General features: G+C 35.7%; 1 protein-coding gene across 2 annotated transcripts in view; it reads right to left on the reverse strand.

The window, feature by feature from the left end:
* Nucleotides 1–7632: 7632 nt before the first annotated feature.
* The window catches only part of DTWD2 (DTW domain containing 2), a 109709-nt gene continuing 89690 nt past the window's right edge, over nt 7633–27651 (reverse strand). Inside the window, exons 5-6 of one of the 2 annotated variants that reach the window (XM_064595806.1) lie at nt 17518–17646; nt 7633–11336 (exon numbers count right to left, since the gene is read on the reverse strand). In XM_064595806.1, coding sequence (XP_064451876.1) covers nt 11166–11336; nt 17518–17646 — 300 coding nt within the window. In that variant the 3' untranslated portion in view covers nt 7633–11165. The remainder of the gene's footprint in view (nt 11337–17517; nt 17647–27651) is intronic. The other variant, XM_064595805.1, reaches the window with a different exon arrangement.

The raw sequence follows: 27651 nt of genomic DNA on the forward strand, positions 1-27651 counted from the left end.
ACTCCAGGTACTATCAGACCTGAGTTAAATTTGTGGAACACTAGGTCAGTGTCCACAGAAAGTTGAGTTAATTGCTTGGTGGTGTGGAAAACACACACACACAATGGACAAATCTTTCCACCGTAGCTTTTAAAATTCATGGTCAGTCATCAACAGGGTGACTATGTATTAGTTTGCACATTACTGTATCTTTTACTGTATCGCAGTACCCCATCCAACAGATGGAATTATCCTCATTTATATAATAAATGAGACAATCAACCTAATTATCAGTAGACTCTCCTATCCTCTGAATGTTTCCCTCACCATAACTACATCTTGCTGTCCCCTTGGGACACTGCTTCACCTGCAGCCCTCTGAAGTGGAGACGACTTTTCCTGTCACTTTTCTCATTTCCTCTTTGATGGCCACTGGCACTTTCTATCCAACTCTCTTGCTCCCTCCTTTATCATCAAAAATCTCTACCCATCTGCAATGTATTATTAGACCTTATTACCCTACCCCTTACTCTCCTTGTTTTTTATTTTATTTTATTTATCTATTTGAAAGAGAGAGAGAGCATGAGCAGTGGGAGAGAGGCACAGGGAGAAGCAGACTCCCCACTGAGCAGGAAGCCTGATGCAGGACTCTATCCCAGGACCCTGGGATCATGAGCTGAGTGGAAGGCAGACACTTAACTGACTGAGCCACCCAGGTGCCCCTCCTTACCCTCCTTGTTGACATTATCTATTAACCTCCACTCACTTCCCTTCACTCACTGATGAATTTAGCACCTACACTCCACCACTAGTCTTATCCTTGGAGACTTACATATCCCAAAATTTTTCCATCCAGTTCTATAGCCTCTTGATTCTTTAAGACCTCCAATCAAGGACCATAGCAATTTTCCAGTATCCATGGTCCAGAGGTCCTTCTCCCCTCCTTATCCAGCCTAGATTCTATAGTCTAGCATTATAGCACATGGGCTTATCCTCTCTCCTTCCCTTGTGCTCATCTAACAACACCCCAATCCAATGGGGTGCTTACTCTAGGATTATGCAGCACAGCAGAATGTGGTGTGTTCACACACACACAAATCACACAACCATGCTGGCCAGATCTACTTCAAATTCATACTCGTGTATCTGAAAGGGGCACACCACAATGCCAAACAATCCTACTCCCTCCCCTGGTAAATCCACTCTCTAGATAACTATTTCACATCTTCTTCCTCCATACACACATCTATCTCAGTATCTCCCTTCATGCTCAGTTGATAACTTGGCCACTTTCTTCACAGGAAAAAAAATGCAATTAGATAAAAATTGTCTCATTTTTTTCCCCTTCAAACAAGTTTACCAGTCTACCCAGATAGCTATCTCCTTTGAATCCTCTGAACTATTATTTCCCTCAGAAATTCTTTGGGGTGCCTGGCTGGCTCAGTGAGTACAGCATGCGCTCTTGATCTCAGGATTGTGAGTTTGAGCCCCACAATGGGTGTAGAGATTACTTTAAAAAATAAATAAATAAAATCTTTTAAAAAATTCCTTAAGAGGTTAGTATAAAATGTATAAAGAATTTATACAACTCAACACCAAACAAACAAATAATCAATTAAAAAATAGGGAGAAGATATTTCTCCAAAGACATCCAGATGACCAAAAGACACACAAAAAGATGCTCAACAGCACTCATCATCAGGGAAATGCAAATCAAAGCCACAATGAGTTATCACCTCACACCTGTCAGAATGGCTAAAATTAAAAACACAAGAAACAACAAGCGTTGGTAAGGATATGGAGAAAAAGGAACCCTCATATACTGTTGGTGGGGATGGAAACAGGTGCAGCCACTGCAGAAAACAGTATGGAAGTTCTTCAAAAAGCTAAAAATACAACTACCTTATGATCCAGTAATCACATTTTGGGTTATTTAAGCAAAGAATAGGAAAACACTAATTCGAAAAGATATTTGCACCACCATGTTTATTGCAGCATGATTTACAAGAGCCAAATTATGGAAGCAACCCAAGTGTCCATCAGCTGATGAATGGATAAGGAGATGTAGTACATATATACAATGGAATAATATTCAGCCATAAAAAGGAATGAAAACTTGCCATTTGTAACAACATGGATGGATCTAGACAGTGTAATGCTAAGTAAAATAAGTCAGTCAGAAAAAAACCAGCATCATATGATTTTACTTGTATCTAGAATTTAAGAAACAAAACAAAGAAACAAGAGACAAACCAAAAAAACAGACTCTTCACTATACACAGAGAACAAAGAGATGGTTACCAGAGGGGAGGTGGGTAGAGAGATGGATGAAATAGATGAAGGGTATTAAGAATACACTTACCAGGGGGGCGCCTGGGTGGCTCAGTCATTAAGCGTCTGCCTTCGGCTCAGGTCATGGTCCCAGGGTCCTGGGATTGAGCCCTGCATCGGGCTCCCTGCTCCCCGGGAAGCCTGCTTCTCCCCCTCCCACTCCCCCTGCTTGTGTTCCCTCTCTTGCTGTATCTCTCTCTGTCAAATAAATAAAATCTTTAAAAAAAAAAAAAAGAATACACTTACCAGGATGAGCACTGAGTAATGTACAGAATTGCTAAATCACTATATTGTACACTTGAAACTAATATAACACTGTATGTTAACTATACAGGAATTAAATTAAAAAAAAAAAGTTATTTATCTGCTGCTTCCTTCTCATCACTTGGCCCAAAACTGAAATGTCACCTCCTCCAGCAAGGCCTTTCCCAACTATAACTAAAGTCTCATCACACTGTACTCTAGGACTTGCTTCCACAACAGTTATCAATACCTGAAATTATTTTATTATGGTCTGTCTCCAACTACCAGCACTTCAACTTCTCAGACATAGAGACTCTGTCTGCCACGTCACTCTAGTACTTAACGCAGGGCCTGACAAAGAGTAAAAGCTAAATAAAAATATCTACTAAATAAATGGTTTTTTGGACTGATTACTGAGAAATACTAAGTAAACAAAGATTTATCTACTAAGAGACATAAAAGAACTTACAGACACTTTTACTATATATTACTAAAACATTTAATGGATGCCCAAATCTATTTCACTACTAACGTCATCACGTCCATTATTCAAAATAATGGCGGATGCATGCAAAGATATATTACCCAATAGACTCTGTTCTTTGATGCTAAATACTAGGAATAATTCATTTATTTCAAATTAAATATTAATGATATTTTAATAATGATGTTATTGAGAATCACCAAGAAAATAAAACATAGCAATTTTATTTTCAAAAACATTTCAAATAACTTTTGCTATCAACAAAAAATAGTAAAATCATTATTCAAAATAACTATTAAGTCATTAATAATTTAACTATTTCTTTTAAAATGGAAATTAAGTTTAACACTGTTTATAATTAACTGAATATTAGTTATTATAAATCACAGATATGTCTAGTTCTAAGTAAAAACTATTATTACACCCCATCACTAAAGACATTAACAAACTCTAAGCTAAAATAAGTACTAATACTTTTCAAAGTAATGAAATCAATTAGCACAAATGAAAAATCAAAAAGTGACAGCATGATCCATTTTTCCTACTTTAAGTTAATGAATAAACACTTCACAAATTAACAGTCAATTTGTTAATGTATTTTACCTTAAAGATATCTATTATTTCAACTAATCTTTACTTTTACCTTATTCACTAAATGAGTATTTTTCTTTTGTAAGAGGCTATATACGTCATGGGTGAAAGTAGCTGTCATACAGAATTTGCCACATAGAATTTACATTTATGAGAGTTCTGAGAATTACTAAAAAAGTAAGTATTAAAATATGCTGTTAAAACATTGCTTCATTTCTATAATGTTAGCTATTCCAGAAATGGTAAAAAGGGGAAACTTACATTTTAAATCCAAAATCAAGGTTTGTCATGTACATTTAAAAATTTCATTGATTTTATTAAGAAAGAAGCAACTATTAATAATAATAAGAAGCAACTATTATTATTAAGTAAAACTATTTCTAGAAGTAAAACTATTTAATAAAGCCAAAATGACAATTATATTTATAAAATCTTATGACCATATTGTAAATTATTGCCTTTTTCATATCAACTGTTTCCCATAAAATTACATATAAAAATGTAATAAGGTATTTTTCACCTTGTAAATAACATATTTAGAGACAGAAATGAGTAAATGCTATTAGCATGCAAAAGAATCCTGAAGCAGATGTACTTTTAAAAATGTTTTGAGATTCCTCAAAAAAATTAAAAGTAGAACTACCATACAATCCAGAAATTCCACTTCTGAGTATTTATCTGCACAAGACAAAAACACTAATTTGAAAAGATACATGCACCCCTATGTTCACTGCAGCATTATTTACAATAGCCAGGATATGGAAACAACCCAGGTGTCCACCAATGGATCAGTGGATAAAGAAGACGTAGTATATTTAGACAACAGAGTACTACTACTCAGTCATAAAAAAGAACAAAATCTGGCCATTTGCAAGAACATAAGTGGACCTTGAGGGTAATACATTAAATGAAATAAGCCAAACAAAGAAAGACAAATATCACATGATATCACTTATATGCGGAATCTAAGAAACAAACACACAAAACAAAACAAACACATAGAGAACAGAATGGAGGTTGCGGGGCAGTGGGGAGAAGGAGGCAAAAGGGGTGACAGGGTTCAAGAGATACAAACTTCCAGTTATAAAATAAATAAGTCATGGGAATATAATGTACAGCATAGTGACTATAGTAAAAAATACTGCATTGCATGTTTGAATGTTGCCAAGAGAGTAAATCTTAAAAGTTCTCATGACAAGAATAAAAAATTCTATAACTTCATATGATAACAAATGATCACTAGGCTTATTGTGGTGATCATTTCATGGTGTACACAAATATCTACCAAATCACTATGTTGTTGTTTTTTGGGGTTTTTTTTAAAGATTTATTTATTCATTTGAGAGAGCGAGAATGAGAGAGCGTACATGAGAGGGGGCAGGGTCAGAGGGAGAAGCAGACTCCCCGCCGAGCAGGGAGCCCGATGCGGGACTCGATCCCGGGACTCCTGGATCATGACCTGAGCCGAAGGCAGTCGCTTAACCAACTGAGCCACCCAGGCGCCCCCAAATCACTATGTTGTACACCTGAAACTATTTAATGTTATATGTCATTTATACCTCAATTAAAATAAGTGAATAAATAAGAATGTTTTAATTTCTTAACATAGCTTTAAGAAAACTAGAGTTTCTTATTCAAAGCATATCTACCTCAGTGTTTTAAAAATTCCAATATTAAAAAGTTTCTTTAAAAAATTATTTGTTGATTCAAGTGAACAATTATTAAAGACTAATAAATAATTACATCTTTCTCTAGTGTGCTTTTTTTTAGTAGAGTAAGGGAGGCAAGTCATCAGCACAGAGTAAGTCATACAGCACTGCCTGATTTCCTGCACAAATTTTAAATATAAAATTATAACATGTTAAGACCACTACAGAATCTTTTATAAGAAAACTACTTACGCAAGGATACACAAATAATTTGTACACACAGAAAAACTAGTAGACAGGATAAGGATAGTAGAAAAGGAGAGAGGACAGTGAGAGTGAGGAGGGAGAGGAGGAGCCCGGGAAGAAGAAAGTCTGAGGAAAAAGAAGGGAGAACATGGTGGTTATAGCTGATAATACTGGACTGTATAACTGAAATTTACGAAGACAGAACTTCAATGTTATCTCACACACACACACACACAGTGAGGTGGTGGATGTGTTAATCAACTTGATGAGGAGAATCCTTTTACAATGCATATGTGCATCAAATCATTGTGTACATTTTATTTGTCAGTGACACCTCAATAAGGCTGAAAAAAAAGAAAAAGTAAGGAGAAATGCTAAGCAAATCCAGTAAATAAAAATTTAGATTGAGAAAATTAAGAGGTAGTGATTCATTCTATGCTATGGGATACAATTAAATGCAAAGTTTCATTACATCTAAACCACAGTATTATTTACCTATGAGGATATCCACTCATACCTATTTTTAAGGAATAAATCTATATAGTAAAAGGCTCATTACATAAAACTTGTGAGTTCACCAAGACAAATCTAGTTTTTTTTGTTTTTTTTTTTTTACTTAGGGCATCAATAACATTTACTTCTATATCAATGACAATTGTATCCAAGGGTCAACAATTTACTTCCCCGAAATTCAGCAACATTCAATGGAAAGGATTGTCTAACAACCCAATCACATTTTTTTAAAGAGTCAATTTAGGGCAGTAAATGGGAATATGCAATGAACAAACTAAAGAAGTTATGTAGAAGTGTTCTTCCATATAATTCACTAACAATGGTGGTAGTGAGGAGCTTGCTCCTTCCAAAATCTTGGGGAAAAACCCTAACGTTGTAATGGTCATGGAAAGTTGGGTGTGAGTCTTAAAATAGGGGAACATAATTTTCCTTAATATAACTCTCATGTTCCACATAAAAATTCTTGTAATCCAACCTAGAGAAATCTGCCAAGCACTGTGACTTGCTTCATGAACTGTAGCTCTCAACCCTTTATACTCACATAGGCCAGAAACGGAAAATAACACCACTAATTACATGATGATTTTCAACCCAACCCACTGCGCTGACGAAACGCATGATCACCTTGTGTATAAAGAAATCTATCCTCTAAGTTACATGGTTCAAATAACAATTCACAAAACAATCTACACAACATCAAAGTGCAGTTGGAAGGTGCAAGTAAAGACTACTATCAGCTATAAATCCATAAAAACAGGAACTACTCCACGCAAATCAAGCAAATATAAAGCATCTGAATTAAAAAGACAACTACTATAATAAAAAAAAAATACTTTTAAAAGCCAGGTAAATTTTTCAGTTAAAATCTTCATATAATACTATACACTGAGTATTTTTAATAACTAAAACTATTTTTTTTAAAGATTTTATTTATTTGAGACCGAGAGAATGAGAGACAGAGAGCATGAGAGGGGGGAGGGTCAGAGGGAGAAGCAGACTACCCGCCGAGCAGGGAGCCTGATGCGGGACTCGATCCCGGGACTCCAGGATCATGACCTGAGCCAAAGGCAGTCGCTTAACCAACTGAGCCACCCAGGCGCCCCTAAAACTATTAATAATAGCTTTTAAAACTGCCTAATGGGAGCAAGTGACTAAAGAAGCAGTGAATACCAGAGAAGATTAAGTGAGATCACCTTGTCAAGAGGTCAGTAAAAATAAAAAATTAATAAAATAATTTAAGACGTCAGTAAAATAATTTGGAAAACTATACTTCCTTTAAAATTTTTATACATTTCCAAAAATACTAAATTTTAAGCTTTTGTAAGGGTTCAAAAATTACCCCAAAATGCTGTAGTTAGTAATCATTCTAAAAAAACAACATAAATTGAAATACAATTTAAAGATTTATATGGTATCTTATATAGTAATTTCTTTTTTAAAAAGGCAATAATAATGGATTACAAAATTTGCAAAATTTAATTTTTAACCTGAAAAAAATTACTGTAAAATGATTTTTAATCCATTTGTTAGGAAACCATTACACATTATTATTATTATTTCTTTTTTATCATACCTAGTCATTTGATAGTAGGTGTCTTAGATTATAAATGAGCTAACTTGGGTTTAAATCCAAAAAAAAATCAGTAAAACAAGACAGAAATCTAACTTTTGTTTAGTATTTTAAAATATTTTCTGCATAGTTTCCCCAAACATTCATGAGCATTCTAATTATGACTACGATTTCTTTTCTATCATACCTAGTCATTTGATAGTAGGTGTCTTAGATTATAAATGAGCTAACTTGGGTTTAAATCCAAAAAAATCAGTAAAACAAGACAGAAATCTAACTTTTGTTTAGTATTTTAAAATATTTTCTGCATAGTTTCCCCAAACATTCATGAGCATTCTAATTATGACTACGATTAAAGCTTTTAAGAAGAGTCTAATCCAGGTCAAAAATTAAAAAAAGTATGAAAACAGAAATAACCATTCACGTATCACACATACACACGTATATATAACAAGCTTACTTTTAAATCACAAGTTTAGCTTTTCCTTACAACTTAACACTGGATACAGAACACTCAGAAGTCATAAATAAATAACAAAACAAAATCCCCTCTTCTTGCCAATATGTGAATGCAACTGCAGTAGATTTAAGTTAGATATAAATATATATTACATACATGTCTCTAATACTATATAAGATGTTCGTAAATATTTTCCCAAGAGGGTGGGGGAAATTTAATCTCTGAAAGATTTTGCCACCAAAAGAGATTTAAATAGCCCTAGTTATAAAAATATGTTCTTGAGATTACAGTTGTATTATATTCTATTTCAATTATTTCTATGTGAAAACTTCAAAAACGACTAGTTTATCACAGTCAATAAACCTATTAGATGAATACTGAAAAATCTAAACTTACCCAGAGTGCTTACAAATAAAAATGCATGCTGTGTCAAAATTACATGCACCTCTTTCAAAATTTGGACTACTACCCAAACAATCTTCAGATTCAGTGCAATCCATATCAATATTCCAATGGCATTTTTCATAGATAAAGAACAAACAATCCTGCAATTTATAAGGAGCCATAAAAGACCCCAAAGAGCCAAAGCAAACTCGAGAAAGAAAAACAAAGAGGGAGCCATCACACTCCCTGATTTCAAAGCACATTGCAAAGTTATAGTTACAAAGACAGTATGGTATTGGCATGAAAACACATAAATATACCCATGGAACACACCAGGACCCCAAAATAAACACACACATGCATGATCAATTGATTTATGATTTATGACAAAGGAACCAAGAATATACACTGGGGAATGGACAGTCTCTTCAATAAATGATGTTGGGAAAAGCTACAGTCGCAAGCAAGAGAATGAAACTGGACCACTATTTTATTTTATTTTATTTTATTTATTTTTTTATTTTTTTTAAAGATTTTATTTATTTATGTGAGAGAGAGAGAATGAGAGACAGAGAGCATGAGAGGGAGGAGGGTCAGAGGGAGAAGCAGACTCCCTGCTGAGCAGGGAGCCCGATGCGGGACTCGATCCAGGGACTCCAGGATCATGACCTGAGCCGAAGGCAGTCGCTTAACCAACTGAGCCACCCAGGCGCCCCGGACCACTATTTTATACCACACACAAAAATTAATTCAAAATAGATTAAAAACTTGAATATAAGATGTGAAACCCATAAAACTAGACAAAAAACAAAGGTGGTAAGTTCCTTGACCTCAATCTTAGCAATGATTTTTTTTAATCAGACACCAAAAGCACAAGCAACAAAAGTAAAAATAAACAAGTAGGACTACATCAAACTAAAAAGCTTCTGCACAACAAAGGAAACCATCAACAAATGAAAAGGCAACCTATGGAATGGGAGAAAATATTTGCAAAGCAGATATCAGATAAGGGGTTAATAACAAAAATATACAAGGAACTCATATAATTCAATAGAAAAAAAAACACAATTTGATTTAAAAAATGGGCAAAAAAAACCCCAAAACATGCAGAGGATCTGAATAGACATTTTTCTAAAGACATCCAGATGGCCAACAGGTGCATGAGAAGATGATCACTATCACTCATCATCAGGGAAATACAAATCAAAACCACAAAGAGATATCACCTCATACTTGTCAGAATGGCTAAGTGTCAAAAAAGACAAGAAATAACAAGGGCTGACACGGAAGATGTGGAGAAAAGGGAACCCTCATGCACTGTGGGAGGGAATGCAAAGTAGTGCAGCCACTGTGGAAAACAGTATGGAGGTTCCCCAAAAAGTAAAAAATAGAACTATCATATGAGCTAGTAATTCCATCTCTGGGTATTTAGCCAAAGAAAACAAAAAGACTAACTTGAAAGGATGCACCTCTAAGCTCAGTGCAGCATTATTTACAATAGCCAAGATATGGAAATAACCTAAACAGCCATCAGTGGATGAATAAAGAAAATGTGGTGTATACACACACACACACTGGATTATTATTCAGCCATAAAAAAAAGAATGAGATCTTGCCATTTGTGACAACATGGATGAACCTGGAAGGCTTAACGCTCAGTGAAATGAGTCACAAAGAGAAAGATAAATATCATTTGATATCATTTTTATGCAGAATCTTTAAAAACAACAAAAAACAAAGAAGCTCATAGATACAGAGTATAGACTGGTGGTTGCTGGAGGCAGAGGGTGAATGGTGGGCAAATGGGTGAATGGGGTCAAAAGGAACAAACTACTAAAATAAACAAACTAACATAAATAAGTCATGTGATGTAATATAAAACATGGTGACTATAGTTCATAATTCTGCAAAACTGCAAATATTGCATATTGGAAAGTTGCTAAGAAAGTATATCTTAAAAGTTCTCATTACAAGAAAAATATTTTGTAAATATGTATGGTGAGGGATGTTAACTAGACTGATCATGTGATGATTATTTTGCAATGTATATAAAGACTGAATCATTATGGTGTACACCTGAAACTAATATAATCTTATATTCCAATTATACCTTAATACCAAAAAATTCGGGCAATTAATAAAACACTTAAATCATAAAGCTGAGTTCAAATTCAGTCCCTAAAGAATATATTTAGTTTCCATATTGTTATAGTATCCTATGAAATAAATTAACTCAATCTAAACTACTTGATGATCATTATTTTTGTTACTTATTACAAACTATAAAGTTTATGTTCAAGATTGGTTATTGATGTAAGTGCCCTCAATTAAAGGTCTACACCTAACTATGTATACACATTAATGAAAACAATACTGCCGCAATCAGGTACAATAATTTCTTTCTATTTTATAAAAAAAGAACTTCTAACCTCACTCAACAATTAATCACATTTCAAACAATGGATCTGAAAAAATGTATTAGAGGCACATTTTTTAAAACAAACACACTATGAAACCTTGCTTTTAACGGAGTCAGTGAAATTTTTGTGTTTGTTTGCTTTTTTATGGCTATTTGGTTTACTTCCTTCTTCTGGGCAAGTTTAGTATGCAACTCTCACTCTTTAGCAGTCAAAAACCCACAGATTTAAATTTTCTGAAAACTCAACCTGGTCTTGCCAGCAGAAGACAAAATAACTAGCACCACAAAACAACTGTACTAAATTTTAACACTGTTCATTAACAGTTCCATTCTCCTGAGTTTGCGTTTGTTCTTTGGCATTGGCTTAGGATATAATCCATTTTTCAGAAGGTGTTCCTTGCTGAGGCGAATTTGAGCACCATGCTGAAGCTGGAAAGAGCATAAAGCTTGAAGAGGACGAAGCAAAGTCTGTGAAGATAAAAAAAGATACTAAAATAGTGTAACAAATCATATTGTATCTAGCTTTCTCTTCAGAAACAGGGATTATTATGTTTCTTTTTACTATTATTGCCTTTTAACTATGAAAAGTAATAGACACTCTACTAAATATGTGATGATTTCTAAATATAAATTTCTTTTAATTCATACCTTACATAGTGCTAAGGAATTCCAGTAAAAAGACACAAGTAGCTAATTTTCCATAGAGATGATAAAGTCCAAATTTAGTTTTACACATTAACATATTCAAACACCTCAAAAAACTGTTGCATTATAATAATTTAATGTGTAACAGTAAAAGAGACCTTTAGATACAAATTAGTTAATTCAGTTTCTTTTTTTTTTTAAGATTTTATTTATTTATTTATTTGAGAGAGAGAAAGAGGAGAGCACAAGTTGGGGAGGAACAGAGAGAGAGAGGGAGAAGCAGACTCCCCAGTGAGCAGGGAGCCCGACGTGGGGCTCGAGCCCATGACCCTGAGATCATGACCTGAGCCAGAATCAACCAACTGAGCCACCTAGGTGCCCTTAATTCCGTTTCAATCACAGAATGATGCACATTTCCTGCTGCCTGAGAACAATCAGATGATGGCGGCAATGGGTAAGCGGTTTACTAATTCTCTCACATTGGTCCAGGGACCACATACAAGTTAGATATCCCGGTTTGGGTGCATTTGAAATAATTCTAACTATATATGTGCCTGTCTAAATCCAAATACTTACAGGGCCAGTCATAGAACATAAACATGTACAGTGGGTAGACCCATATGATAACAAAGAACGGTGGAGGTTAAAACACAACTAGAGCACATGCCCGACCTGAAGTTTTTCAAGTTCAAAAATTAAAAAAAAAAAAATTCCCACTCTGTCACATGTTTAAAACATATTTTGAGTCAGATTCTTTCCTTGGGCCTGAGACCCCTGATCTAAATCTCTCAAATAACAATCGCCAACTTGAGTAAGCAAACTGTTTTTTAGAAATAAAAGGAACAAAGGAAAAAACTGACAGATTTAACGACCAAAATTTCACAACGTCTATGTGAAAATGTATTCTCCCTCATACACAACATGAGTGTCAGCAGAGCTTAACATAAGCTCTAGTCTGACACCAAACTCTTAGACACTGTCACCAGCATTTCCTTCTCCGTATTTATTCTTTTCTTCCTTATTAAAAAAAATCCAAAATGTTGTTCTAGGTGGCAGTGTATCCAGCTAGGATTGTTAACTGGCTACCGACATGGTCCATATAACGATATATATGTGGAGGTTCTTGTGGGGGCTTCCAGAGATACTCTTTACAATGGGACAGACGCAGGAGGCAGAGGCTTCTGCACTTTCTTCTTGCCTGGAATAGGACTGTTAGAGGTGGGACAACCATCATGTGACTACAATGCAATCAACATGAAGATTAAAGTCAAATACATCTGATGATGGACAGAAAGACAGAAGAGATCCCTAGCCCTGGGCTGCTCACCTCAGCATTTCTTACATCCAGGAGAAAAAGCCAGTATATACCCTGTTCAGCCACTGCAGTGACCGCTCTGTTATATGTAACCAAATGTAATCCCTAACACACACCAATGGGAAAGAGACAAACTTCTCGGAAAAACTCTGCACACCATTATCGTAGAAAGTCCCTTATATATGCTATCATGATTTCTTTTAACTTCTTCAAATAAGAGAGGGAATGTGGAAATAACTATGTATTTCTTTACAGAGTCAACACAGACTGACTGGATCCTGAAACATCATCCCTAGAAAACATACCTAGGACGACATATAGACTGAGACAATGGAAGTTTCCGTTGCTGTGTACGACATTTATTAGATTCTTGACGGACAGAATACTAATATTCCTATTGGTAAGGGCCTCCAACGTTTACCTCCTGAAAATAAGATTCTATCAGTTTCCTGAGGTAATTAAGAGAGTGAGTTGTGGAGACAGATCTAGATTAGATCCCCACCCCATCTCTGTGGTACTCAGTAGGGCTGTTCCAAGCACGCCAGTCCTCCATCTTTGAAATTAGGTCGGCCATATCACTTGCTTTGGTTAATGAAATGTGAGCATGAATACTGTGTGTCACCTCTGGACAGAAGCTTTAAAGGAATGTATGACTCACCACCTCCCTTTATGCCTTCCTTGATGGAGGGAGAATGACATATTTAGACGGTGCCTCCACCAGCCTGGGCCCCTAAGTGACTGCAGCAAGCACAACCACACCCAGCCCCACGCCAGCCCAGCCCCGGCGATCCCACAGCACAGCCAATGTGACAGGCACATAAACCTCTGCCGTGTTACGCCATTCTGATTTCGCAGCCGCAGCTAGCCTATCTTGACGGGTGTGATCATTACTAGCTACGTGTTCCCAGGTAAGTCATGTAACTTCTCCCTGCCATTTTCTGAGGGAAATAATGTCAGCCTTAAAGGGTCATTATTAGGTTACACTAAGGGGATAAGCGCACCACGTGATAATAAATGACAATGCTTCTGTATAAACTAACAACATCATATTTGAGGCAATGTGAAGCTACAGGAGAAACAGACTGGTTCAGAGGAACAATGAAAATCCAAAATCTTCCACTTTCAAAATAAGTTCATTTCTAAAAGTTTATTTGGGGGGGAATCAGTGTTTTGTAAATCCTTTGTCTGCAGGTATAAAGTGACAGTTCTCAAGGGACCCTTACTGACCAGCTACTGTTGTCGAGCAGAGAGCTAAGGCACTTTGGCTGTGCACAAAGCTTTACCCCATCTACCTATACAGGCTCATAAGATAAACCTCCTAAGTAGAAAAGGTTCTATTACAAAAAAAGATCCCTAAGTTCAAGACTTCCAAGGTGTGGGCGCCTGGGTGGCTCAGTCGGTTGAGCGACTGCCTTCGGCTCAGGTCACGATCCCAGGGTCCTGGGATCGAGTCCCACATCAGGCTCCCTGCTCTGCGGGGAGCCTGCTTCTCCCTCTCCCACTCTCCCTGCTTGTGTTCCCTCTCTCGCTGTGTCTCTCTCTGTCAAATAAATAAAATCTTTAAAAAAAAAAAAAGACTTCCAAGGTGTGAAAAGCCCTGGTAAATATTACAATAGCTGAATGAAAATCACCAATCTTCAGTTAAAAACTGTTGTGAATTTATTGGCAAGAATTGGAGAGACAAGGAAGAACAAGGGGATTAATTCTCCTTGAGTTCCTGGTGTCAGGCAATTAACACACATTATTCCACTCAATTCTCACAATAGTACTAAGAGGTAACTATTTTTGGTACATTATAGATAAGTAAACATGCACAAGGAGATTATATGAATTGCTCACGGGCAAAAAATGATGGATGATAAGTGACGGGGTTTAATTCAAACCTGCTTCAAAGCTCACCCTGAGCTACTGTGAGTGTTTGAAAAGCTGCTAGCTTTTAGCTTTTTTCATAAAGGACAAGGATGAATCAGCAGACTAAGAAGGCTATTCCATGCCAAGTTCTTTATTTTGAGGAGCCCTACCTACCAGGATAGAATAAAGCCAGATGAAAAATTACTACTCTGCCCCATTGCCTTACCATTTCATTAGGAGGCCCCTAATAAAGGGTTACTGGGGGAAACATGTATGTCATAGCTTTCCTCCTCAGGAAAGAGAGAAAACACCTACATTCAGAACAGACGGTAATTGTATTTCTCAAGGGAATGAACTGATATATTTTTTTAAATTGTAGCTAAATTCGAACAGGCTGGACTTGGGATTCCCCCACTGAGAAAGCTAACTTTTTTCTGCCAGCTATAATAATAAGCAACTTGGGATGTTCCATTATGCATTTCTTCTGCTCATGCTCCAGCCAAGAATCTTATCAGCACCTCCCAAATCACACATTGTCAAACACATTTTTTCGTCTCCTGGCCACTGAAGTATGACTACTCCTGGTGATCAAAGTAAACAGAAAGAAAACTGTAGGACCTCACTATTACTTTGGGATTTCGTGTGCCATTTGACCCACAGACAACAGTAACAAAAGCTGAAGACAGGATGGATCCTGTTGCCATTCTGTATCTTGAACTTTGCCTGTTGTTGGATATTATACTCAGAGCATACGATAAGCTTCCTGCTGGAATGGTACATTAACTAATACCAGAATCACGGATCTTATGAAACTGGAAGGAAGGAGCAGTAGGATCATTGGAAGCAGTAGTACAAAAATGATCAAAACCCCTAGCCCTATTGTATTACAACGACATTATTAAATCACCACCACTACCAACGTTAAAGCTTCTGTTCAGAATTGAAGTAAAGATCCTATTCCAATGTAGAAATAAGAGATGTAGGTCCATAGACGATTCTTTTCAGAACCCCAAAGAAGGAAAGGAAATAAAGTTTCAAATCCACAGCCAAAGAATATTACATTTTTCCCTCAAGATTTGAGCTTTTAATGGGTCCTTGGTCTGATGTCAGCTGATCATTGAGTTTTAAATCAACGAAAAGGAAAATACAGAGACTGTATAGAAAGCAAGTTTAAATAATAGCGCTCAGTTTCATCTTTCTTTTAAGATGCCTAAAAAGCGTATATTACTTTTGCCCAAGAACATATAAACAAAATAGAAAAACAAGTACAGGGGTATATAAAGTGCTATGTTGACAGCTAGATACATGGTAACAGGTGATAAGGTTAGAGCAGAGGGAGAAAAGTCAGAAAACACTGTCTGGTCATTTGGGAGAAAGATGTATGGTCCCTCAAGAAATTTTTTTCTTTCTCAAAGGAGAGAGAACAGAGAAAGAGAAATTGCCTAGACCCAAAACGAAGTTTACTTACACAGATACACACACAAAAAAGCCTACTCATGAAAGCCTACTTCTTTCAAAAGAAGAAAAGCCTCCAACTCTGACATTTCCCATAGCTTAGGGTAGGGGGAGAGGGTAAAGGCAATTCAAGGCTTGCTTCTGGCATTCTTTAACTCTCCCTGCTCTGGACGTCTTTGGTTCTTTTTCTTGGTAACCAATCCAGTTACTCTGACCTGAGCTTTTGTCCATTACTGAAATTTCCTTCATGGCTACGGCATCCTCTTATCATAGTACCCACAGCATATAATGAGAGACAGAAAGAAGGCAGGAATGAGGGGCGCCTGGGTGGCTCAGTTGTTAAGTGTCTGCCTTCGGCTCGGGTCATGGTCCCGGGGTCCTGGGATCGAGCCCCACATCGGGCTCCCTGCTCTGTGGGAAGCCTGCTTCTCCCTCTCCCACTCCCCCTGCTTGTGTTCCCTCTCTCGCTGTGTCTCTCTCTCTCAAATAAATAAATAAAATCTTTAAAAAAAAAAAAAAAGGCAGGAATGAGAACTGTGTATGTGTGTGTATGTGTGTCAGAAAGAGGAGTTATAAAACCCCATTTGGTTACGCTCATTATCCTCTGACTGTTCTTCTTGAGTTTTATTTATCAAAAATCTTCAGTGATTAAAAAACTCTTAACAATTTAAGTCTTATTTTGCTGTTCTTTTTTCTTTTGCCTTAAGTGCAAAGTTTCCTACATGTTCCAAAAGACTGAGAAGTTTGTGAACTCAATGAACACTATTCTTTACTCATGATTATTAATTATATATGAAATCACCAGGCTTTCATGGAAATTAAATAAAATGATGATTGCAGGTTATAACCTTTTCATATTCTGCAGGCGTTTTTTCCTCAAAAAATTATCTTTTTTATACTCCAAGCCAAGTGGTGACTAAGATAAACAGAAAGTTGGTATACACCTTTTCAAATAAAACCACCAATGCAAAAAAAAAAAAAAAAAAAAAAGTTGCTGTAAAATATTCTTTTAATTAAAAAGAAAAAAGCTGTGTACAAGAAAACACAAAATGCTAAAAGGGAAATACAAAATAATAAAAGAAAAATCTAACCAAAAAACCCTGTATTTAATGTCGTGCTACTTAAAAGCAATTTAGCTTATTACAAATGCTGTTTGCACAGCTTAGAATGAATATTTAAATAATGCAATCTGGATGCTAAACTGACACAGAAAAACACCAGAGGGGGGAAGAAGGTTATAAATGCACACAAATTTCTATCACAGATACATTCAATTTGACACCTGAGCTGCAAATTTTACAAGCTATGCATTTCTAAATTTTCTAGATAAAATCTAACCAAACTGCTTACTTTAAAAAACTATGTAACTTTCCAAAGACATACCTCTTGTATGTAGTTATTTTTCTCCAAAATGGAAAGAGCTGCGGCTGCACATTCCAGTGTAGAAAGGCACCTGTTAGTTGGTTGCGTCCGAATTACATACTGGCTAGAAATGCTCGTTTTTAACTGCACCTGAAACGGAATAACAGGATGTAATTTTTGTTTTAAATTTAAAGTTATAAAGTCTGTGTTTTAACTCCTAATTCCCTTTCAAAATTGCCAGTTTAGAAGTATTAAATGTACTGGGGCATGCTCAATGGCTCAGTCGGGTAAGCGTCCAGCTCTTGATTTCGGCTCAGGTCATGATCTCAGGATCATGAGATTGAGCCCCATGTCAGGCTCCACACTCAGCAGGGAGTCTGCTTGAGATTCTCTCTCTCCCCCGCCTTCTGCCCCTCCCTCCCACCCCACTCACACTATCTCTCTCTCTCTCTAAAATAAATAAATCTTGGGGCGCCTGGGTGGCTCAGTCATTAAGCGTCTGCCTTCGGCTCAGGTCATGATCCCAGGGTCCTGGGATCGAGCCCCACGTCCGGCACCCTGTTAGCGGGAAGCCTGCTTCTTCCTCTCCCACTCGCCCTGCTTGTGTTCTCTCTCTCGCTGTCTCTGTCGAAAAATAAAAAATAAAATCTTTAAAAAAAATTAAATAAATAAAATAAAATAAAATAAAATAAATAAATCTTAAAAAAATGTATTAAATGTGTCAATATCTTCCATACATAATATCCTTCGGTTATTGTTACTGTTAGTCAAAGAGGACAATTATACATATATCTGACATTGAAAATATATGCAGAATACATGCAAATTCCTACACATCATAAGTAAAAAGACTAATAACCCCTTCCCAGCGGGCACAAACATGAAAAGACACCTCATAAAAGAAAATATAAGAAAGGCAAATAGGCACATATAAGAGTGCTTAACATGACTGAATGCAAATTAAAATCACAATGAGATAACATTTCACACTCCCTAGAACAGTTAAAATCAAAAAGACTACCACCACCAAATGGAGAGAATATGGAGCAAAGGAAACCCTCAGACACTGCAGTGGAAGTGAAAAGAATTTAATCACTTTGGAGAATTGACAGTTGGTTTTCTTGTTTGTTTGTTTTTTAATGGTTTAGTCTTCCATCATTTCTTAATATAAACTGACAGGTGTATGTCTGCATGGGGGCAAGTGATTGAGACCTGCTAAATGGCACCGAGTTGGACATGAGAAAGGCAAAAGAAAATCAAATGTCAACATTCTGGCCTTTTGATTCCTATTTTAATTAAATGAAACTCAAGTAATCTTACACTCATAAAGCCATATTCCTAGTCCACAGTCTTTATAGTATCACAGTTAAAAATGTGTGGGTAGATGAGAATTTCAGTTTTTATTCATAAATACATAAGCAAGTGGAATGAAGTAGTGGTGTCTAAGTCTTAACACATAGCAACTTAATAAAATCAGGTGTTCTCTCTCATTTTCTAATATCTCTGAAGTTCCATGAGTCTCTCATTCCTTTAAAGCATTAAAACTCTCCCATCCATGGAACCTTGTCCCTCAGTCCCCTTCTTACTTTCTTTTCTTTTTTTTTTTAAGATTTTATTTATTTATTTGTCAGAGAGAGAGAGAGAGAACACAAGCAGGGGAAGCGGCAGGCAGAAGGAGAAGCAGGTTCCCCACTGAGCAGGGAGCCCGATGTGGGACTCAATCCCAGGACCCTGGGATCATGACCTGAGCCGAAGGCAGACACTTAACCGACTCAGCCACCCAGGTGCCCCTCTTCCTTTGTTTCTTATGCAGTCCCCCCATGATGAGAAATATGCTTCTTCTACTCTGAATGCATTTTGTTTAAAGAATTCCCTACAACTTGTATCCTTGCTATCCTCAGAAAGAGGAAGGGGGGGAAAGGGGGAGGATGGGAGAGAGAGGAAGGGAGAAGAGCAAAGCAGGCATCATAAAAGATTTACTACAGAATGTATTTAGGTTTGGAAAACATCCTTTAAAGCATACTTAATAATGTTTTAGAAATAATCATATTAAAATTATTCTGCATTTCTACCAATGTAAAAGACGGAAAATAGTTGCAGGGAGGGAAAGAGATGGAGGAAAACGGTTCAGAAACGTGTAATGATAAAAAGAAAGCCTACAATTACATAACTGTAGGAATAATTCATAATGTTGATTAACTGTAATTACTAACAGCTTTGATATGGCATCAGGTCAACTAGAAAACAGAGTACAACAAGCTACTGCTTTCAGCACTCAAGTCCATCACTGGAGGAATTGATAATAAATATCTGATTACAACTAAAACTCAGGGCCCGATCTCACAATACTGAGATCACGATATGAGCTGAAAACAAGAGTCAGAGGCTTAACTGATGGTGCCACCCAGGCTCCCCGGAACAAATTTGATTTTTAAAAAAGAAGTTTTTAAAAAGACAAAATAAAATAATATTTAAAAAATAAAAAAAGTTTGATACTTCAGTGAGGAGTTTTACTTCTTACTGTGGCCCACAAGGCTGTATGAAATCTCAAAACTTTGAAATTTACCAAATGTTAGAAGACTTCAGAATGTCCTTCACAAATCATCTCTCCAGGATTTATCCAGTAACCAGATATACTAAAGGCGTAAATAACTAAGACCTGTCATATTATCAACATACATGTTATTAGAGCATGTTAATGCAATCTTCTATTATGTTTTTGTGCTGTATCACCTTCATCACTGCTGATTCGGTGAGTAAGTGAGCAAGAACAAAAAGAAATCCTGTTGATCCATCTTCTTGAGAAGCCACAAGCATCATAATAAATAATTTGTCAGAAAGTGCCTTGTCTAGGGGCGCCTGGGTGGCTCAGATGATTAAGCGTCTGCCTTCGGCTCAGGTCATGATCCCAGGGTCCTGGGATGGAGTCCCGCATTGGGCTCCCTGCTAGGCGGGGAGCCTGCTTCTCCCTCTGCCTCTGCCTCTCTCTCTCTCTCTCTCTGACTCTCATGAATAAATAAATAAAACATTAAAAAAAAAGAAAGTGCCTTGTCTTAAAAGTTCAGGAAAATCCAAGGCAAAAATAACCATTCTAATAAAAGAAAAAATTAATATCTGACTAAAGTATGAGGCTCTATTGAAAGACCAGGGTTATTATATCAAACCTGACAATAGCTAATCAATTAATCTCAATCAAGTCCTTTCACTTCTCAGTTCCTTCTCACCTATAAAAATCATATAGATGGACCTGATGGTGTTAAAACATTTTAGCAATCAATCCTAAGATTATATGTAATATAATTAACTATAATTATATATCATAACATAATTAAAATATCATGTAACTGTTATAATATGGACATATAATTATTATATAGAAACTTAATTTCCAAATATTAGAAGTCATGATGACTCAAAGAATGCTTCAGTAATTTTGATCTCTTTGGAAGCTGGTTCTCTTTGGGTTTGTTTGACTGCTCTTGATGTAACTTCTTTAGGAACAGGAAAATCAGTGGTTGGTTTAGAATTCTACTGGTATGAATTGTGAGCCTATAAGATAACTCCCATTTTAGAAACAGCCAACTCTTCCAGGTCTTATTTCTAGATTTAGCATCAGATTCAAATGATTCTCTGAATTGGCTAAAATTTGAATTCCTGGAAACTTTTGTTATAAGGCCTTCCTTTCTTCTTTTCCATTAAATCTTAAATATATCTTTAACATACAAGAATACCAGGTAATAGCCTGATGATGATGATCGCTGTTAGATGCCTTTAAAAGGGGCTTTTTCAAATGTCTCCTTCCTAGCGTATCTTTAGCTGTTTTTGTCACAAGTGACATGCCATTAAAAATCTGGGTGACATAGCATGTATGTACAGTGGTTTAGTAATGGCATTTAGGGCCACAAAATAAGTAAATATCCAAGGCAAGAAGATGCCATGGCTTGTCTGCATAATATAACATAAGCATTTTTAAATAATTTACTGTAACATAAATTAGTCAATTCTTTTGTCAAACAAAATAAACTAAAAAGAGACCTCAAAATTAAAATTTTAATACATACCTCCAGGTCCCACAAATGTTTTATTTTTATAATTTGATTGCAATTACTTGTTATCTGTACTCGGGCTATTTTAAGCCAAGTTTCGTTACTATATAAAACTATTGTGCTTCTCAGTTATTAAGAATCACAAGACTTTCTAATCACTTGATCGGCCTCCTTGTTACAGGTTTCTAGGAAAAGCAATCTACTTTATAGTTGTTTCCTGAAACAACTCTCGTCTAGAATAGGCTGAAATAAACTCCCTTTCAGTAGCATCCTGAAGTCTTCACCACTGGAAGACACACATAAAAACCCTCCTTTCTTCAGCAGCCTTTCTTCTATGACCTTCCAGAAGCAAGATTCATCATCTGAGCCTGCGAGTGAACCTCTGAAAGAGAGGCACTAAATCTTTTCTCCTCGCCTCAATCTTTCAATCCCCTTCATTCCTTTCATTCCCTCAGTTTAATTCAACAGTATGATTTAATAGTGGTAAGAGTCTAACTTTGGCTTCAGACAGTTGCCAGTTCTAACACAGACTTAGCCACTTATGTTCAAACTTTCATGCACTCACTGGACACTAAATGCCCTTCCAGATAATGCGCACGTATTGTCACTTTTAATACTCACAGGGACCCTATGAAGTAAGTACTGTTATGATCTCCATTGTACTGAGGACAAAACGAACGCTCAGAGGGTGAAGTAACTAACTCAAGGTTCTAAAATCAGGTATGGAAAAGCAGACACACGAATCTATAAAGTCTTATTCAAAGAGCAGAACTCTATCACCAAGCTAATAATTAAAGGTTAGGCAAACCTCAACACATGAAACAAATAAAAACAAAGCTATTCTTGTGGAAAGCAAAACTGAGGCACCCCTCAAGAATTTTAGGGTTCTTCTGAACATGGTTTTAAAATAATGATATAAAAGAAAGGGTCTTCTCCTACACAAGTATAAAGTTACTCATAAATAACAGCATCCATGCCTTGCTCCAACCCTGCCACACTCTGAAGCCTGCAAAATTCTTTCTTTCTTTTTTTTAATTTAAATTCAATTAGCCAATATATAGTACATCATTAGTTTCAGATGTAGTGTTCAATAATTCATCAGTCGTGTATAACACTCAGTGCTCATCAAATTCCAGGACTAATGTTAAAACTCAGAAAATTTGATGAAAATAAAATTGAAATGGGCATTAGCTATAGATAAAATGGTAATATTAGTGCTACTTCCTAAATACTTGATTGTTCAAGTTTATTTTTTTTCTGAGTTGGCCTGAAAAACATCATTTTACAACAGAACTTCTATGGGAAAATCTATTTCCAAAATTTTCAAAACAAAAAAACCACCACACTTGTAGAATAGATTTGGTTTAAAATTTAGCACTTTGTTATACATCAAAATGAGAAATAAAGTTATGTGTTAATGCTTCAAAATACAAAAACTTTCTAAAAAATGCAAATATGCAATTGATAAGCCTAAAAATTAAGCACTTACAAATTTCAATTTTAAGCAACTCTAAATGATACAAAATTAAAATTCTGAGTGAAATATTTAGCCAAATATCTTGATCACTGGTTTATCTTGAAAATAAAAATATTTAATCTACCACTGTCTTTCACTAACCTCCCAATTTAGCCATATCTGAAGTCACTGGGAACTGTGAGTATGGAAATATATCCAGAAGCAAAGTACAAACACAAAGATTCATGGAATCACAGAATTGGAAGTAATCTTTAGATCTCCTTGTTCTTAGGTGTGACTATTTTTCAAAAATTTTTTAATTCACAGAATTATCCTAAAGTTTAAAGTAATACTGAAATATAATAATCTCTCATAATTAAATAAAACAAAATTTTATTTGAATTTCTAAGCCTCCTCTTTTAAAAATAGAATTAATGGAGGCATGAAAACAAAAATTCCTTAAGATTATTGGCGATAATAACCTTAAAGTGATTTTGGTAAATTAACAAAACTTTATGCCATGCAACAATGCCAAAAAAGAAAATCACTATAGATTACAAGTCTTTGCATTACTTTCTGCTGTCCCGATTCCTATTTTTTCCAACAGCAGTTACTAAAGACAAGTCTCTGTTGAACAAGTGCTACAGAAACTAACTTTTGTAATATCCACTGAAACTCAAAATGCCCAACTTAAATACGCTTACAGATATGCATTCTTTCATATTAGGTTTCTATCAGTTTATATCCTTTATCAAGAAATTTAAATCAGAAACTTATTCAGGAAATGAGAAACTGACGAATGAACTAGTCTTACCTAAATAATAATCAATTTTAGAATGCCTTGCTAGTCAAACATTTTTCACCAAAGATAAACTTCATTTAACAATTAGCAGTTCTATCTGTTTCAAAAGCCATCACAGCTTGGTAAATGGCTATAGAAAAATGAATCATAAATTAGCCTAGGTGTGAAATAAAGCACATATTATACTATTAACTTCATAAATTTGTTTGCCACCTAAGACTTTTATTTTAAAATTTACTGAGTTAAATTGTGCATTTTATTGATTAAAAACATTTGCTTCTTCTGTAACTTTGAATTAAAATAGTGTGTATGAATTGGGAGGCCGAAGGCACAACTAAAAGCATGAGATGGGGAGTTAGACACACCTAAATTTAAATCTACATAATAGCTGTATGACCTCCAAAAAGTTTCTTGAACTCTCAGAGCCTAAAACATTAACAACTTCAGGGGATGACTGTGCTTTAAGGAGCTAGTCTCTATGAAGTGTTTAGCAACGTGTAAGCAGTCCCTACAGGCCAAGAGGGTGAGGAGGGTGGTTGCACTGAGGCTGCTGATGTGAATCTGGAGAGTGGTGGGGGTGATTCACAATGCTTTCTTCACAATCTAATGAACAGGTGTGAAGCTCTCCGATTTACTGCTATACAGCCAGATGAACAGCCTGGTCAAGGGTGTGGAATGAGATGGAATTTAGGCCAGAGCCAGAAGTCAACTTTTACAATAGGTAGAGAAAAAGTAGTCTTAGAAACAGAAGAAAGAAGAAGAAAAAGAAAGAGGTTTTACCGAATACCAGAAAAGTATAAGCCACTTTGCCAGGTAAATAAAATATTCCTAGTTAGAAGCCTGTAAAAAAAAAAAGAAAGAAAGAAATATTTTCACTCAATTTATTATTTATAGACAAGGAAAATACTAGGTTTTTACTCTTTCACCTTTGAAGTATGTGATCTGAGCATCATTAAAAAGTGCCATCATCTGCCCATCGACAGATGAATGGATAAAGATGTGGTATATATATATATATATATATATATATATATATATATACATACAATGGAATATTATGCAGCCATCAAAAGGAATGAGATCTTGCCATTTGCAACAACGTGGATGGAACTGGAGGGTATTATGCTGAGCGAAATAAGTCAAACAGAGAAAGACATGTATCATATGATCTCACTGATATGAGGAATTCTTAATCACAGGAAACAAACTGAGTGTTGTTGGAGTGGGGGGTGGGGTGGGAGGGATGGGGTGACTGGGTGATAGACACTGGGGAGGGTATGTGCTCTGGTAAGCGCTGTGAATTGTGCAAGACTGTTGAATCTCAGATCTGTACCTCTGAAACAAATAATGCAATATATGTTAAGAAAAAAAAAAAGAAGAAGAAGAAGGTAGCGGGAGGGGAAGAATGAAGCGGGGGAAATCGGAGGGGTAGGCGAACCATGAGAGATGATGGACTCTGAAAAACAAACTGAGGGTTCTAGAGGGGAGGGGGGTGGGAGGATGGGTTAGCCTGGTGGTGAGTATTAAAGAGGGCACGTTCTGCATGGAGCACTGGGTGTTATACGCAAATAATGAATCATGGAACACTACACCTAAAACTAATGATGTAATGTATGGGGATTAACATAACAATAAAAAAAATAATAAAAGTAAAAAAAAAATTAAAAAGTGCCATCATCAGCAAAATAATTAGATCTTGTATCCATATCTTTAGAGCTTTAAAACATTCCCACACAATACTATATAAACAAAAGATAGACCAATAATTTGTAAGCATTTTTGAAAATCACTTTTAAAAGAAAAAATTTTCATTTTTTGCATGAACTTGCATGATTATCTACCTAATGCTTTCTACATATTTTCTCATCTTCCTATACCTCTTCATGTGTGTGACTTACCAGTAATGTTTAATTGACTTTACAACAGTGCAGACAGACATTAAAAAAAGTAGGTTAACAACAGGTTGCTATGTTCCTCTGAACAATACAAAGAACAGGATACCTAAGTAGTAAGAAATTATGGCTTGCAGAGTATCAGAACTTCTAAGACCTGGGCATATTTATAACTAATTATTTGACTTTTTGTGTACAACTGAACCAAATATGTAGAATTTTAAATATCTATATACCACTGTCTCAATTACAGTCTGTATTTTATTGAGCAACACAGCAACAAACTAACTAAAAGGAGACATACGCTATGTTCACAGGATGGAAAACTAAACTGTAGAGATGCTAATTTTCAAAATTTGACTTATGAGTGAATGTAATCTCAATACAAATCTTAAAAGGTTTTTTGTGTGATTTTGTAAAGCTGATTCTGAAATTATATGCAAAGGGGAAAAGTACCAAGATATTCTGGAAGAACCCCGTAGAAGAACTTGCTCTACCAGTTAGACCCAGTGTAAAGCAACACTAATTAACAGTGTGGAGTCGGCACAGAGATGTATAAAACAACGGAAAAGAAGTGAAAGCCTAGACATCGATTCTCACATAGGTGCACAGGTGGGCACCCCAATGCAATGAGTTTTATTCTGGCATCTTCAGTGAGTGGTGTTGGGACAATAAATGTGCAATAATCCAGGCAGCTGTATGGGAGAAAAAAATGAAATCAGACCCATAGCTCACACCAAACACAAAAATCAATTACAGGTAGATTAAATACAAACGTAAAAGATAAAACCACAAACTTTTAGAAGATAACATAAGAGAATATGAGAGAGGTAAGAATGAGTGTTGTAACACAAAAAAACACTAATCATGAAAAAAAAGAACTGAGAAATTCAACATTAAAATCTAAAATTCCATTTACCAAGACACAGTATAAAAAGAGTGAAAAGACAATATATTCACAATATATACAACTGCCAAATGGCTCAGATCCAGAATTCATAAAGAACTCCTAGAAACCACTAAGAAAAAAGTCAAAAAGCTGCAAGAAAAATGGCTAAGAGATGTTAATACACAATTCAATAAAGAGAACATCTAAGTGGCCAATAAACATATAAAAAAATGTTCAGCCACATTAATAAACACAAAAATTAAAACAAAATGAGAAGCTACTACACATTCATCAGATGGGCAAAAAATTTAGAACACTGACATTACCAAATGTTAGAAAGACCAACAGCCAACAGTGCTGGTGGGGACGTAAAATAGTTACAATCACTTTATAACAATTTGGTTCAATCTAGTAAAACTGAAATTATGCTTAAGCCATGACCCATCTGGTTCATGTCTAGGTATATACTGAGAGGAACTCTTGCATATGTGCATCAAGCTCTATGCACAAGAACATTCACAGCAGCTCCAAAGCTGAAAACAACCCCAATGTCTATCAATAATAGAACACAGAGTAATATATCCACATAACGGGATTTTATACAGCAATGAAAATGAGCTAAGTATAGGCATGTACAATAACATGGATGAGTCTTAAAGATATAATAGTGAAGAAAGACAATATACAAGAGAGCATACATAGTATGGTTTGGGTTCTAAACAGTCCAAAAATTAGACAAAACTGTAACATTTAGGGGTACATCTATATATATAAATAAAAAAAAAGAATTACAATAAAGGTCAGGATACTGTTACCTCTGGAGTTAAGAAAGAAGGTAGTGAAGGAGGTGGTGATGTGGTAGAATGGGGGACTAGGCCTTTTGGGGTGCCAAACATTCTATTTTTTTATTTAAATGGTGGCTATATGAGCATTAAGTATTTCTTGACTGTAAACATGGTTTATGAACATCTGAAAATAAAACGTTATTAAAAATTCTCATGATAAGCATTAGTTCAATAAATGCTCCTTCCTTATTATTAGAAGTTTCCTCTGCCATACAAAACACTAAA

This window comes from Mirounga angustirostris, unplaced genomic scaffold, assembly GCF_029215605.1.
Source record: "Mirounga angustirostris isolate CCGP_5_RB_7025 unplaced genomic scaffold, mMirAng1.0.hap1 SCAF_7, whole genome shotgun sequence".
NCBI lineage: Eukaryota > Metazoa > Chordata > Mammalia > Carnivora > Phocidae > Mirounga > Mirounga angustirostris.